Below are 16,496 nucleotides of genomic sequence, written 5' to 3'. Positions count from 1 at the left end.
TTTTTCAGTATAGGATACAAATGGCCAAAAGACTTACCCCAGGCTCAGGATCAATCAAGGCTGGGCCAGATTGAGCTGAGCCTAGAAGGTTGGGCCTAGGCTGAGACATCTCAGCCCAATCTCAGGGCCAGGTCGGACTTGGGCTAAGGTATGAGGACACCTAACAAAAATATGGTTTTATAAATTGGACTTGGGTCAAGTTTGGACAATTTAAAGTTGATGGAGGATCTCATACCCGATTCTGAATTTTAGAACTTTGGGACCCCAAACAAATTGCAAGTTCGAAACCAATTTTCCATTGTCTAGTAAGAGAATTATTGTTACTGGGTTTACGAAAGGGCAAACACTTCCGACGTGGTCTATGTTTGGTCGTTTGGACGACAATCCAACCTTTCCGAGCCTCGTAGAGGGAATCTTCGGTCAAATTAATATGAGGAAGGTTCGCCCTTGGATTAGCCATGGTCCACCATATTAAGACTGCTTTTATCAAGCGCAACAGAGGTGGCGGCACACATCTAACGGCCTAGAGCACCTCGAAGTGTGTGCCCATATGTTAGGGTCCATGCTTGAGTGTTCCAAGCAGTCGAACCCCAATGGGGTAGCCGAGTTGGCAAGAGACCTTCGCCTCAGAAATTTGACTCCTCTTACCTCTTTGGGGCCACTCACAGGGGGTGTTTAGTGCTCTTAATTGCTTTTAGTGAAAGTTGACTGGTTCTCATTCAACCCCAATATGACCTGATCAATGAGGTTGTGATGTCAGTATAGACTTGCGAGGCTTCAAGCCGAAAGCCTGGATATCTATCGTTAGCAAAAAATATATATATATATATATATATTAGGCTGTCAAATATGCACTGCCATCCCCATATTGCGCCACAACAGATCTAGATCTCTCTTATCTTCGTATGTTCAACGGTCCAAAAGAAGTTACCAAAGATAGCCAAAGATGAAATGTCAACTAGTTTTCATGTCATTCGTAGTGGATCCATGGGCAAAGGGCTATGCATTGCAACCCTAATCATCTACGTACAAGAACAATCTTGTACATTCCTGGTCCATGGATTTAGAATCCATTTTCTCTCTCTGCATTTAATGGGTTCTAAATCCACAGATCAAGGATGTACGAGATTTTCATATATGAACCTGATCCGGTAAAACGGGTGGGTGTAAAGAGAAAATTTCATGAAACAAAGAGGCCAACAGAATGCTCCCTTGTAGTGCAGCCCCCTGCACCAAGACAACAGGCAGATGAGAATGCAGACATAGGCATCAACAAAGGGTGGATTCTTTGGGTTTTACATCAGTGGGGTATCATTTTGCCACCCTCTATGTCAGGGCACACAGGGCTGCATGACCAGAGAGTATTCATTTACCCATGATGTATAATTAGAAAGGAAACTCAGGACCCCATTCCATCCCTCCCCCTCGCTGCAGGTGTGCCCCTTTTAGCATTTTCCGCTCGACAGAGACCGAGATGGAGATGGAAGTAGAGCATGAAGTTGAAACCTTCACATAACAGCATATCCACAAGAAAAAGAGACCCACTGGTTGTTCAGCTGACTTACAATATCTTCTTGTTCCTTTTGGCTTCTGTTAGCTCTTCGTGCATCAAGGCACAGGGGCTTAAATATAAGTATTTATTATCTCAAAAGGAATTTAAATTGAGTCCAACATCCTCTGCAGCGAGCGGTGAGGTGCCGTGAGTATCGAATGGCTGAGAGAATCATGACATGCACCCCAAGGGGTTCCCAGCCACCCATTGCTCACTGCACCGGTGCAGCCACTACAGACAATTATTTTCACACATTTAAATTATGCATGACTTCAGAAATTTTCAAGAACAAAGCTGTTAAAAGCATTCTCATTGACCACTATAATCAATTGACTGTAAACAGATCCAAATCCAAAGACAAAAAAAGCACAGAATATGAAGGGAATGCACAATTGAACTTTGAATGCACTTGCATTAAGTATTAATAAAGATCACATACAAGAATACACAACACAGAGACACACATACATTTGAGGTTATTAAAACCAATTTCAGTCACCCATGAAAAATGGTCCAGAAAGACTGTCCATGATAGCAAGCTGCATGTTTTCCGATGGTTTCCAGTGGCGCTTCCGCTGGTTTATAAACCAATTGTTTATTTGTTTCTGGTCTAGGCCTGTTGATTCAGCAAGCGCCATCTTATCAGCCTCCTGAAAGATGGCAAGGACTGGTGTAAGAAAATTAAACTTGAATGAAGGCAGTTACCCCGCGAGGTAAGAAAAATGAGGTGAAGGGAATTTACTGTCTGGTCTACCTTGTTCTTGGATTCTGTCGAGATTTGCAGTAGCCATAATATCATTAGTCACTAATCATTAATGATTCCATTATTTGGAACAAATAAGAAACCACAAGGAAAAAACCCAAGCAAACAATAGTAGCAGACAACGTGAGGAATTTAACGTGGTTCAGCATAAATACTTACATCCACCGAAGACAACTAAGGATTTTCCACTTAGCCAGAAAAAAGCTCCACCTTAGAATGTAATATCCCTTGCTTGTGTTTAGGGATTTTTTTGTTCCTCTTTATATATGTAATGTTATTCCATGTGAAGGTAGCTTTGAACTGTATTATTGTGTATGAACCTCAAGTTCAATTTAAGAGTTGACAAAATCCATCTCATTTTAGGTGAGTGAGTCCTCACACTAGCTAGAGTTTGTGAGAAAATCCTTCTCACCTTGCATCCCCGGAGAAAGGTCAAAGAAGCGAGGAATTGTCATAATATGTTCAAAATCATGTGTATCAAAAATATCGGCAATTGGAATATAAACATTGGGGTAACATTACACAATAACCTAGAAGAGAGATGTGCATCACATAGAAACATCATAGTAGACAGTAAAGTTAAAAGCAAACCAGATTTGATGAATCAGCTCTTGTATTTTTCAAGTAGAATCATGCATGTGGTCCAGCGGTCAGACCGTGGGGTTCAAATGATCTAACTGTTCAGACCAGGCTGTATGCTGACTTCTCAACGGTTTTCAAAGGACAAGCAGTGAGAACCCAAGGACAGACCGCCCCACCAAAATAATTAACGGTTTGACAGTCCAGTCCAATGACCCGTGAAAACATTGCCTTAACAACTAGTACCATTGAAAGAAAAATGTGGGATCATTATGGAAAAGAAAGTAATTTACCGTCGGGTATGGCCATTTATAGTGAACATTCCACCAGTCGAGCAGTGTTTGCCTCGCTTCTCTAGGCAGCTTTCCTTTCTTCTTTTTCTTCGAAAATTCTTGCTTCAAGCTACTAATATAACCACTATACTTGCGTAAGAGTTTATCCTTAAGCTCTCGGTCTTCAGATCTCGGTTGAATCTCAATTTCTCCTCCGCTAAAATCATCATCAGATGATCCAGCAGCTTCATCTGCCCAAAAATTCAAGGGAAACAATTCAAATAAGCAAATCCCAAGAAGAGACTCATGTGCCCATTTTTGGGAAAATTTGACCAACAATACGAGTCTGAACTTATAATTGTACAGGGAGTATATAAAGAATTGTTAGAAATTATTTTTCACATTAGGTGGTACTCCAAGCAGAACCTAAGAGTAAAACCAAGCAATCTAGTTTGGCGATCAGGGGAACTAATATAACTGGAAGTCAAGGCAAAATTTTGATAGTTAACATAAGCATTAGAGTACTCAAATGCAAGACTTGTAATAATCAGTAAATCTGGAAAACGTCACAGGTACAGTGGGTAAAACACCTACCAAATTAAGTGTTCTCAAAAATTGATGTATGGAAACCATGAAATAAGGGACTAGTGCTATTAGTATATTTAGAGCATTACAGTAACCTAATGGAAGCAAATATCAGGAAACTCAGACTATAAATGGCCACAACTGACATTTCGTGGAAACTAAGCTATTCTCATAGAACTTATTGCAACATCTAAATTCTATGTTCCAGCTAGACAACAGAAGCAAGGACAAAATTTTAGCTTATTTATGAAAATCACAAGTGTCAAAGAACACACAGATTCAAGTTGTAGGAGACTAAGATGCTTCCATAGCATTTACTTGAATTAAGTGGAAAAACTGCTAGGCTCCCCCCTCCCCCAACCCAAAAAAAAAGAGGGAAAATTTAAGAAAATTATGACCAAAGATGTCAGCATCCTAAGGACTTAGGTTCAAAATTAGTTGTCTCCTCATCAGTTAACCATTTCCAATAAACCACCCCAAAGAGAGAAATAAGAAGAAGAAGATCCAAGTCATGTCTTCTATGCAATGTGCCATGAAGAGGGGGAAACCCTACCCTAGAATCTACATCTCAACTTAATACGAAAGATACGACTAGACTCTATGTGATGTGCCATGAAGAGGGGAAAACCCTACTCTTCGATACGTATCTTAAATTTAGCCGACCGATATCGAGACCGACGCCAATACTTTAGTCCTTGATACAGGAGGGGTAGGGGGATCATTTTAAAAGGGGGAAGAGAGAGAGAGAGAGAGAGAGAGAGAGAGAGAGAGAGAGAGAGAGAGAGAGAGAATGGGTGCTAGCTTACGGTATCCCGACAAATATATATATATATATATATACATTTTTTTGTTTCATACTGTAGCAATATTTTTCCACAAAAATCCTATAATCACAAGATACATTCATGCAACTATATCCATTTCATCACTTGGTTTTATATGTTCTTTTTTTTTTTTTTTTTTGGTCAAAATTTTATATGTTCATTTAATCACGAAATGACTTGATTATCCAAAAAACTTTCCCTTGACAATGCAAAGCATTTTATATTTATTATTTTGAGATTTCCCTTAACAATGCAAACATTTTATATTTATTCTTATGAGAGATAATATAGTATCACAAATTCACAATACCTTTAATATAATTTTATATACCAGATTAGCAGGTTTAAATAAACATTTAATCACTCATTTTAATATCATATCATTTCAATAAATAAATAAATGCTTTAAGAAGTGTAGTGCCAGTGTAATACACACTACATAATGCATTAAGAAGAATCCTTCCAAGATCTGAAGTACACATACCTGAGCCCACCGTTTAGGCAACCAAATAAGTGGCAGCACTAGATATGAGAAAAATTCCAATAACTCTCCAAGTACACAGAAAGAATCATTAAGCTTAAAACATAATAATAAAGTATTGAACCTTTTAATTAATGTTGATTAAAAAAAGTGGGCTCGACCCTGTTTAGGCTACGCATCTGGCATTCTGGAACATAGAGATCACTAGAGATGTAACATGTCAGGCGGCAACAGCTGATAGTCAAGCCATGAGCCACCCCAACCTAGTGATGAATTCATCGGTAAAAGTGTAAATTGGTCTGGAATCGGTTATTCAGTTTGGTAAGAGTATTGGTGTGATCCAGAACTCAAATCAAATCTGCTCAATCTCTGTTCCGAAATTTGGTGCAAATATGGTTCCGTTCTGATTCTGGTTCTCGATCCATATACTATAATATACAATTATATTATAATACAATATAGTATCAATATAAAATCTAATATATATATATATATATATAATTTATCAATATTATTAATTTTGGGGTGCAAGTCTGGCCTTGACTACCTGAACCCACCCTTGGCCTGCCCTAATCCCAAACAAGTATCAACCCAAAAATTTTGGCCCTGAACCTAGCAGCCCTGATTTTTTTACCCTGACTTTTGGCCCTAGTTTTGGCCTGACCCGGCCCTAGTTTTGGCCTGTGATGTTGACTCTGATTGTAAACCCTGATGTTAAACCTGATATTAACATAATTTTAGATATTATTTGACACAGAGTCATTGACACCTCAAAACCCCTAATATATCTTCTCACCGATCACTCTTGGTTTTTTTACCAAAAGAAAAAAAAAAAAAACGTATACTCAGACCTTGATGACAAACGAGGGTCAAGGTCAATCATGGTCATCCCGACCTCAGATGGCAAACCAAAGTTAGGGTCAAGGTCAGGGTCAATTAGGGTCACCCCGGCCTGACCCTGAAAAATTAGGGCCAATCAAGGTGGATAAGGGTTGGACTGCACCCTAAAGTGTTGGGCCTAGGTTGAAGTTTATGACCCCTAAATCAGGGTCAAGGCAGGTTTAATTAGGCCTAATTAAGAGGACTAAGAATTGGGCTAGGGTTTTAAGAAACTCATCCCAGCCTGACCCTGTTGCACCCCTAATTATGATATATTAATATAGTAGTATCCAAATTCGGGGTTGGGTTCTGAAACTCGGTTTCTATGTTAGAACCAGAACCCAATTCTGCTCATACATTTCAGAACCAGGTTGGAACCAAGTTCTATACGGTCAATTTGGTTTGATTTTTTCTGTTCGACTCGGCTTTCTTTTTTATCTTTTTCTTTTTTTTTTTTTTTTTTTTTTTCATCCGGACTAAGATTTGACCCCATCTTTGAACCTATCATGGTTAAATGACCTTGGGCCACACCATAGAGATAAAGATAAAAGTAGGGTGAGAGGGTTAAAACTTAAAAAGACCCAACTCCTATTGACCGTCCCCAAGCCAAGGTCACTGCACATCCGCATGGCCGAGAGAAGTGGGACCCGCACCAGAAACTGGACATCCAAGGCTCCAGGCAGAACCTGGGATTGAACGCCCTAATGAACACGGAGTTCACATGCACACGCATAAACAAAGAAAGGTAGAGAGAGAGAGAGAGAAAGAGAGAGAAGGGGGAGGAGAAAAGGTTGTGGTAGACAAGATTTGAGAGGGTGGGTTCTCGTTCTGTCGTTTCAAGCTTTCAAAGAAATGAAGTGTGACAGTAAGGGCATCAAATCAAACTGCAGAAGGATAACCCGCAAGGCACGCACCCACCAACTCTCTCCAACCCTCCTCATACCCTTATCAGACTCACCCATTCAGAGACCACCACAAATCTTGTCCCTCACCCGTCAGAGGGACTACCGGGCTGCAGGCGCAGCGTCACCAATAAACACAAACCCAAGTGTGGATTCCGGAGCCATCCTCAACCCACCACTAGTTTACACTTATGTGAGAGAGAGAGAGAGAGAACATCCTAAAGCTGCAAATGCGAATCTCATAGAAACAAATATTATTGCACCCACTCATCGAAAAAAAACAATAAAAAATTGCACCCCAGGTTACTAAATCAGAATCAGGGTCGAAAACGGGTCAAAACGATTCCAAATCCGCCCAATCAGCTGGATTTCTACCCGAACCCAGAAACCCAATTTGCACCCCCCAAGTGAACAAACAGATCAAGACTTGGCACTTCGCACTTCGCACTTCGCACTTCGCAGTCATTGATAACGTTTGGTACCTTCCAGCAACAAGTTTGGACCAAAAGACAGAGAAACCCTTAATTCTAACCCTAAGCCCAAAGCACAAGAGTGGAGGGACGATGTACGTACGTACGTACGCCTTGGAAGTTGGATGTCCCACCCTAATCTTTACTAAAGATGGTTTCTTGCGTGTAATGGAAGAATGAATCTCTCATTTCCCAACGTCAACAATGCAGGACTACAACTGGGATGGGGGCAGAGTAGAGTATGCCTATTGGCTAGTCACTTCCAACGTCAACAACTGGTTATCCTACAAGCCTTTTCAGTAGATAGCCAATCATGGTTCATAGTGCAATGAGATTGATGGGTCTTCCTTTGATCAAAACCCACCACCACTTTTATTTTTAGTCTCATCAGATCATGACCTTCAACCCCAGAAGAAAAAAGACATCAGTGCAAAAAAAAGGACCTTGGATTCGTTAATTAGTTCCCTCCATGGCCCACTGGGACACTCCCAGAATATATAGTATCCTTAACAGGTTAAGTCGTTCCTCAGCTTATCGGAGATGCCAAGAATAGCATATCCATAATCTAAACACGGCCTCCTTTAATAAAAATGAATTAATACCCACCAGCCAGGCCAGGCCAGGCCAGGCCAGGCCACGCTAGAGGCTTATTAACTCCTTAGACCAGGTTCCAATTAGAGAATAGGGTTTCCAACATCAGAAACTTATGGGAGGAAGGAAGGCAGTGTGGAGTGCGGAGGCAGAGGATGCAGAGACAGGTAGTGGCCCACGTCACCCGTTGCGAGGCTGGAGGAACATTCATCATTCAAAAGGCCCCTTGGATATGACAAGCAGCACTTACAGGAGCAGTGATCAGTCACTCACTCTCAGTCTTCCTCTCAGACTCTCTGTCTGGTGTTTTATGTAGATAGAGAGAGAGAGAGAGAGAGATTATATAAGATCTCAAAAAGCTGCCCTGCAGCGGGAACAGCGGGAGTCCATATGACCCACCGAACACCCGTTTCAGCCGGGTGCATGTTCTGCCCATTTCCCATTATTGCACCACTTCCCCATGTTGCCCCTTACAGAATTACCTCAATTACCCACCTCTCTCTCTCTCTCTCCTGCCCATTTCCCATAATTGCACCACTTCCCCATGTTGCCCCTTATCAAATTACCCCAATTACCCACCTCTCTCTCTCTCTCTCTCTCTCTTCCTCTCCTGCCCATTTCCCATTATTGCACCACTTCCCCATGTTGCCCCTTATCAAATTACCCCCCTCTCTCTCTCTCTCTCTCTCTCTCTCTCTCTCTCTCTCACACACTAGATAGGCCTAGGCCAGGTATGGCACGGGTGCTGGACCAAAGCTGAACAGTGTCAAGACAGTCCGGGAAGGAAAACCTAATTTTCTCCTGTTGCTGCACATGTCGATGTCGTCCACGGCCACTTAGGTCTAGTACCAACCTTAACAGTGCCAACTGCCAAGGACATCCAAAGGCCAACTACCAAAACCTAATAGGTGAAATGCTTCCTTCATTTCCAATCTAAAAGAGTTAACTCATGTCACCATTGAGATATAGTGATATAGACTTCCAGTTTCCTTTATTAACAGTCTTAAAATGGAAGGAAACCAAACAAGGCTTCCACTGCAGGAAAGTGATCAAGAGGCAGAATATAATCAAGAAATGGATGGAACTACATAAATATAATTAATTAATTAATCCTCATTAACATTAACTACAACAAGGATACATTGGCAACATAGATTTGAATAACAAATTTTAAGACATCCCATACAATATGCATAAGATGATGCCAGTAAAAGGGTAATACATCACAACAATCTAATCCACTCAAGGCATTGTAGTGTGTTCATTTGGGAAGTAGCTTCAGTTTCTCACTTAATTACCTCACCTAAGAAAAATCCAGATTGGTTATGGCCCTCTTACGGTGTCTGATCCACTCTTGGTATCCACTCGAAGTGAAAACCTATTATAAGAAGAGAGAGATTGAGTGGATTCCATGTGTGGATCAGGCACCGTGCGAGAATGGTTCTTGTAAGAGGACCTGATCCAGACTCAAAAAAAATCACCTTAGTTCACTCGCCTATAATCTCACACCAGTTATCAGTTGGCTCACCTCAGCTTTATCTAATCGGCAAAATTGCATTGCCACCAGAAAAGAAAATTCTAAACAACCCATGCAATCTACACTCCTATCCTGATTACAAAGCTAAAAATCAAGCTTTCTATGAAAATACAAGCACATCTATCACAGTTTATGACAGTTATTCAACACATCTTTACATAGATTCACTTGACATCATCCCCATTAAATTATCACTTCTTTTTTCTGAAACAACAATATTACTAATGTATCTAGAACAACAGAACCAACATATTATGATTATCCAAGGTTCAAATGCACCTAATCTCAAAATCCCCGAGATATTATGGTGCTCGAGGCCTATACCTCAAAAGGCAATTGCATAACTTATGTAGATTGTGAAAAACCAACCTCCATTAAAATGAAAACTAAGAACTAAAGTCATGAAAACAAATTCCTAGCACTTTACAGACAAGTTTGGACATTGAACTGACCATAGCACATGACCTCCACTTTACATGTAAATAAGCATGGCCGGGGAGTTACAGATATGCTTTTAATGGTGCTAATGAAACAAAGCAAGCCAGAAACCTGGACAAGAAATGTTCACACACTAACGTTTCTCCTTCATTTCTATTGAAAGGAAGAATCTTCCTCTCCCAGAACCTATCACTTTAAATTGTATTACATATCATCGAAAATGATTCTTCAGATTCTAAAATAACAGTAACAAATCAACCCATCCTCCAAAATATAAATAGCAGCAGAATCCCCAGGCTACTAACTAAAGTCCAAGTTTGGTGTATTGCACCAATTTAATAGCAGGAAATTAGAGGAGCAGCCTCATGCACTTGACATAGTGACTAGTTTCAAATCCTGGACACCAGTATCTAAGACATATCTATGGCTGCACTCAATACTCTCTAGCCTTTACTTGTTCTCTTATTTTGGGGTGGGGGGCAATTTTTCAAATATAAACTATACTAATCTAAAAGCCACATTAATCCGGTAGATTGCAGAACCCATTGAACTATAAATTCCTTCACAAAATGCATAGACAAAACAACCCATTAGAAAAGAACGAAAAATCTATGAAGGAATGTTGCACCCCATATGAGAGAGAGAGGGCTCGGAACATGAAACCCACCAAAGAAACACATGACAAAAGGGGGATGGATCACCAACAATGTATTGAGAGAACCATAGGACAATCACAATAGCAATCTGAATGAGTGTAAGAAGGTGCACTTATCTAAAGGTTGTAATATAACTTATTTCTTTAGACAAATCTGATATCGCGCATTTATATACATAACATGTTGACATGCACGCGAATTAGAATTTGCGGCATCTGTAAAGTATCTAAGTATAAGAAATTCAGAAGGCCGCCTCAAACAATGATGCAAGACAACATGCGATGAAAGAAATGAGAATCAAAGATAATTATCTTATAAGACACCGAAAAGGTAATCTGTACTTTGGAAAGAACACTAAGAAGTGGCAAACCATATCAAACAACTACATGACTGCAAAAAACAGAGTTGTCCGCAGTCACTTGCTAAAAGAGATACTTAAAATAGAAAAATCCATACCATATCCAGTCTTGCAGTTTTTGCCAGACAAAAAAATTACTAAAAGAACATAGGCAGGAAACTTGATCTGGACTAGATCCATTGCTTTGAGGTTATGCTTTACCCATTATTTTATTTGTCCACGAAACTTGATTAGATGAGGAGATTAACAAAGACCAAGAGGATTTGGTGCATGACTATGCAATGATATCGATCACCTGTGTTGTGATATTAGCTTAGGAATCTTTTGCTATTAATTATGAGGACAATCAAGGCTGGCTACAGGTTCTAATTAGTATAATATTTGGCAACTTCCAAAGAAATGTCTTTCTTTGCCAAGAAAACATTTTCCCTCTAACCTCTTTATATTTTTTTAATCTATTGTTGGCAGAACAGAATCAGTGATTAGACCATTTTTAAGGTTTCAAAACACACTCATCAAAGACATGCACCACATGACACTCTATTGGAACTTGAAGCTTCCTTAAAGAGTCACCTACAGGCCATGGTAGACATCATTACATAGCATTAAGTAACAGACCAATTTATTCCAAGGAAAAGAAACTTAAAAAAAAAAAAAATAAGAGGGCCTACAAATCATGTCAATATCTCACTTTAATATAAACTAGTTTCCACCATTTTGTACCATAAAATTAAAAGAGAAAAATACAGCAGCATACAAAGTCATCTAAAAATAATATTCCTGGAACTATGACCAAAACACAAACAACTTGCACCTTTGAACTGCAAAGTCAATTATTGAAAATGATAAAAACAAATTTAAAATATCCAGTATTCACATCATTCTCTACTAAAACAATTCTGCATGATGCCCTTCCACCTAAACATTATACCATTTAGTCTAACAATACACAAAATGTGTCAAATATTAGAGAAAATATAATAGGATCACAGCAAGAAATATAAAGGCAGATTCATCAAACAAAAAAAAGGCTCAAAATATATCAATTCAAGAGTAGATCACATAATATCAGTCATTAGATATACAGCAGCTTAAGGCATGAATATATGTCAACTATTACAACAAAATCAATAAAACACTATTGGTTGTATATTAGACAGATCATAAGATGAGGATAAGAGGAGCCATCAGCCAGCCATGCACAAGATATAAAACCCATTCAAGATGTGTTTGATCAAAAAATATAATCATTCTCATGCTAAAATAGTCATAAAGATTACCTTGTTTGAAATATATTTTTAAAGCTCTTGCGCCCCAAAATAAGTTGGCAGGAGAATGATCCCTGCCCATAAGCTATGTCATAAAGATTACATGCAGCACTGTTTGATGGATCACATTAACTAAGCTTTCAAACTTCACTTAAGATGAGGCAGAAAGCTGATGAATATAACTCTTACCATGGGCAAATGCTACTAGATTGAGTGTTAATCAAGCATTTTAACATCACTTGTGGCCCTAGAAATAAGTCTTGGAATGCACCACAGGAGAACATGCATAATTATCTCTAAGTCAAAGTTTCCAAGCCCCCCCCCCCCTTTTCCCTTTCCAAACCTTTCAATGCATAGGATATCATAAAAATTATTTCCCAAAAAAGACTAGTAAAAAAATCCATGACATGTCAACAGAAAGCTCCGAAATGTCAAAGTCAGAATCACTGTAAAGAAAAGCTTACATCCACCTGACTGCATGAGCAGCAAAAAAGGAATAAATAACTAAAACCAATGAAGACTAACTACAACAACTAAAAAACAGAAGCACACAACAAAGAAACAAAGGGGGAAAGATGAAAATACTACAAAGTTTTATTTACTGTTGTACTGCAACTAAGCTGAGAACCTGAGACATTTAAAAGGAAAGAATAAAGAACTAAAGGCATCTTCCATTGATGGATTGTGCTGTTATATATCTCCATGCAAAGCCCTAATAATCCAGTTCCCAGTACTAGTAAGGGTCGGGAAGGATTAGGTTTGCTTGAGAGTATAGAATCAGTAAGTTTGTTCTACAAACATGCACCAGATAGGAATGGAAAGCTTCATCCTCTCCCATATAAATGCAAACTGAAGCAACCCCACTATGAGGGGGAAATATAAATGCACATTAAATGAGGAAGAGAACCCAAGAAGCATAATCAAAGATGATAAAAAATACTCTAAAAAACTGACATCATCAGAGAGAGAGAGAGAGAGAGAGAGAGAGAGACAGACCCGAAACTGAATTTCTAGAAGAACCCTTGCAGAGATTGCTGAGCTGCATTTCCATCCTATTCAAGAACGAGGTAGCTTCATCAAAAGGCCTCACAAGCTCCGATTTAAACTTCGCCAACATATGACAGTACATTTCCTAAAAGAAAGAACAAATAATACTGAAAACCAAAAATCAAACAGTAAAAGAAATGAAGATAAGATACAGATACACCACACCCACAACGGCCACACACACACACATAGACACCAACCATGAATTCATCGAGCTCAGGATCAACTCCTAAGCTAGTGGAAGCACCTGCAACGTTTCTCCAACAACCATCATTTTCTCGACAGATTTCATCTAACAGGCAAGCTATCTCCGGTGGTGCTCCCACCTGAAACCAAAATTATGGAAACCCTTTTAATGTTAAACACAGCTAGCTTTGTAGTCTCTTTGAACTCATCCTTACAAGCTAACCTTATTCCTCGAAGGAAGAAGAAGAAGAAGATGAAACTAACTTGAAAGACAAACCAGACTTTACGTCTACGTAAACCCACATAGTAATGGGAAAATCCAGATTATTTTAAAAGAAAACCAAAACGTAAGCCATGGGCAAGTCTCTATAGAGTCTACCATACCTTTTGACAATCTATGTAAGCTTGAAGTAGTCTTGGATAACTAGGATGAGATGCAATTCTGGCCTTAATTACACTTGACATTTCTTGCCCATCTCCTCCTTCTCCTCCTCCAGCTCCACCTCCACCTCCACCTCCTCCTCCTCCTCCTCCTCCTCCTCCTCCACCTCCACTTTCTTGAATTTCATGAGGCCCAAAAGATACAGACTCCGATATTGCCGGAGAGAACCACTGATCTGGTCCAGAAAAGGGAATTCCATCGGTCAAGCTCTGGTAATCCGCCGGAGAAACCATATTATCCAACCATAATGATGCTTGGTCCGAGTAATAATCCATACTGGGTTGGAATCCGTACAAATCCTCCATCATCAAAATTTACAAGAAGTTGCAGAAAGATCAATCAAAACTGAAGAAAAGCTACTTATTAAGGAGACGTAGAGGTAATCGTATGATCATATTTTCATAACAAAAGCTATATTTGAAGGGTTTTTGAAACTTTCTCTGCTTTTTTCCCTCTGTAAGTTTGATTTTCTGGGAGTTTGAGTAGCAGAGAAATGGACACGGCTTGAAAGTGTTGTTCTTGGAGATCGTGATTTTTGTTTTAGCGTACAAACAGGAGAAGATGAAGCCTAGCCCTCTGAGAATTTTTCACTTCTTTATTAATTAATTTTTAATTAATTAAAATTTTATTTTTCTCGTTATCTTTTGTTTTGATTATTCTGAAGAAGTGATTTTCTAATTTTTTTTCTGAATTCAATTAATTCACAAAGTTATAAACAAAAAAATTTGCAGAAAATATAAACAAATAAACTGTACTTTCTACTTGAAGAATAGATTAAATATGGCAAAATTACTTTTTTATTTGACGAAAATACCCACCCCATTTCACCCAAAAGTCCAAAGACTCCAAACCGTAGATTGAGCCCAGACGGAAAAGAGGTTATTAAATCCTTGTTCCTGCACATATTTCGAGCCGTGGTTCAAATACCTGTATCGGATATATCGGTAAAATGGTTCATGGTAAGGATAAAATCGTCAGAATTTTTATTTTTTTATAGAAACTTAAGGCAAAAGCATCCGATACAAGCCGATACATATGGATATTATCCAAGATATCATAAGCCAAGGCATGGACATGTTTCTGATCGATTAATTATTGATCCATAATTGGGCTCAAGATAATTGGACTAATTGGGTTTTAAACAAGTTAATTGATTAAATAGTTTATAAATGATACTTAAATGGACCTTAACTAAAGGGCTATAATTGGGTTAAATGGGTTTAAAGAGGTTAATTGGAGCATAAACGGTCAATTATCAGTAATTCATATTATTTAGTTTGTCTTGATTGGATGACCACGGGGCCATTACCTTGCATCGATAACGTTCGATTATTAACCAATCAATGCTTAAACCCAACACATTCAATAACTGGCCAGACCAAATCGAAGCTGGTCAACTTTTGACACATCTACCAATACCACTCCTCATACCGATATCTAAAATCATGTATGGAACTGCACTCATTAGATCAACTACTCAAGTTCTGATGACATATATCCTACTTTGATACCATTTGACAATATTTAATCTAAAACCTCAGCTTCAAGATGCAAATGTCATTCTCAATATGGTAAATCCAACAAATCACATATTATCTCATCCCATCGGAGCTAATGTTATGTTTGGATGTCAAGAAAATAAAGTATAACAAAAAAATATAATAATATAATTAAAAATCATGATAATACAATTATTGCTTTATGTGTCTATCTCTCTCCTCAAATTTAAATTTTTTAAATTTTTTTTTTTTTTCTTTCTGACGTCAAAACATAACCTAAGAATATACTTTGCTTGCTCATTAATCTAATATAAACACTAGGCTGATGGTAGACGATTCCTGATGCTTCCTTAATCCCAATACAACTTGATGGTATAAACATATTAACTAAACCCTATTCACGTATCAGATGCCTTTTGAAGAGAATATCATACATCACGATGATATCAGCCGTTTGATCTGAATATTCAGATAAATCTAGTGGTAGGGTCGGCCAAAATGATGAGAATGTCATTCTAGTAATATCACATCTACGGATAACGTTATAGAAATTAGAATCTCATATGTCATCACAGATTCTCGGTCGGTCGGCCTTTAACACATTTTAAAACATAAAATCAATTCCTATACCAGTTTATCTTACTCTAAAAGGCAAACCTTTTCTCCAAAATTAATCCACTAAACATATACTAAACTTTAAAAAAAATAAAAAGTTAATCCACTAAACATTACTGCTTGTACTTGCTACCGTTTTGTATCGATTTTGGTCGGTTTGGTTCGATTCAAATTTTATTGGTTAGATTTTTATTAGTTTTATAAAATCAAAATCGAATAGATAAGGATTTGGTTTGATTTGAACTGACAATTGACTAAGGACATGAGTTTGAAATCGAAATCGACCACCGAAATCGAGCTGAGCCATTTACACTAAAACCACAAGACCGTTTAGTAAATGGTTTGATCCTGGTTCCAAATTTAAGACTGATTAGTTAAATGGGTCGAGTCGGTTTTAACCGTTTAACCCGTTGATTTCAAACTGAATTAACATTGTGAAAATCAAACTGTTTAAACCATCAAAATAGATCCGATTAACATGTATAACGATTAAATATTTGTTTGTTTTAAGAAAACATAATGGTTTAATTTATGGAATAATTAATGACCATA

The 16,496-nt window shown here is 38.3% G+C and overlaps 1 protein-coding gene across 1 annotated transcript; it reads right to left on the bottom strand.

Annotated features, from left to right (window-relative positions):
- Positions 1-1,831: 1,831 nt before the first annotated feature.
- On the bottom strand, positions 1,832-14,398 carry LOC122078515 (homeobox protein knotted-1-like 6). The gene is made up of 5 exons (XM_042644530.1): positions 13,773-14,398; positions 13,403-13,528; positions 13,152-13,287; positions 3,188-3,417; positions 1,832-2,202 (listed from the first exon to the last, which is right to left on the bottom strand). The coding sequence occupies exons 1-5, from the start codon at positions 14,136-14,138 to the stop codon at positions 2,044-2,046; spliced, it is 1,017 nt and encodes a 338-aa protein (XP_042500464.1). The 5' UTR covers positions 14,139-14,398; the 3' UTR covers positions 1,832-2,043.
- Positions 14,399-16,496: the final 2,098 nt, after the last annotated feature.

The sequence above is a fragment of the Macadamia integrifolia genome, chromosome 5, assembly GCF_013358625.1.
Source record: "Macadamia integrifolia cultivar HAES 741 chromosome 5, SCU_Mint_v3, whole genome shotgun sequence".
NCBI classification, from domain to species: domain Eukaryota; kingdom Viridiplantae; phylum Streptophyta; class Magnoliopsida; order Proteales; family Proteaceae; genus Macadamia; species Macadamia integrifolia.
This window is presented reverse-complemented; position numbering and strand designations above follow the sequence as displayed.

Excerpts from the sequence above, each read along its gene's own strand:
- LOC122078515 (XM_042644530.1), bottom strand. The coding sequence starts at position 14,138 with ATGATGGAGGATTTGTACGGATTCCAACCCAGTATGGATTATTACTCG. Across the intron at positions 13,529-13,772 it reads CTTACATAGATTGTCAAAAG|GTGGGAGCACCACCGGAGAT; the intron begins GTATGGTAGACT and ends TTTTGGTTTCAG. Across the intron at positions 2,203-3,187 it reads ATAAATGGCCATACCCGACG|GAGGCTGATAAGATGGCGCT; the intron begins GTAAATTACTTT and ends GCCATCTTTCAG.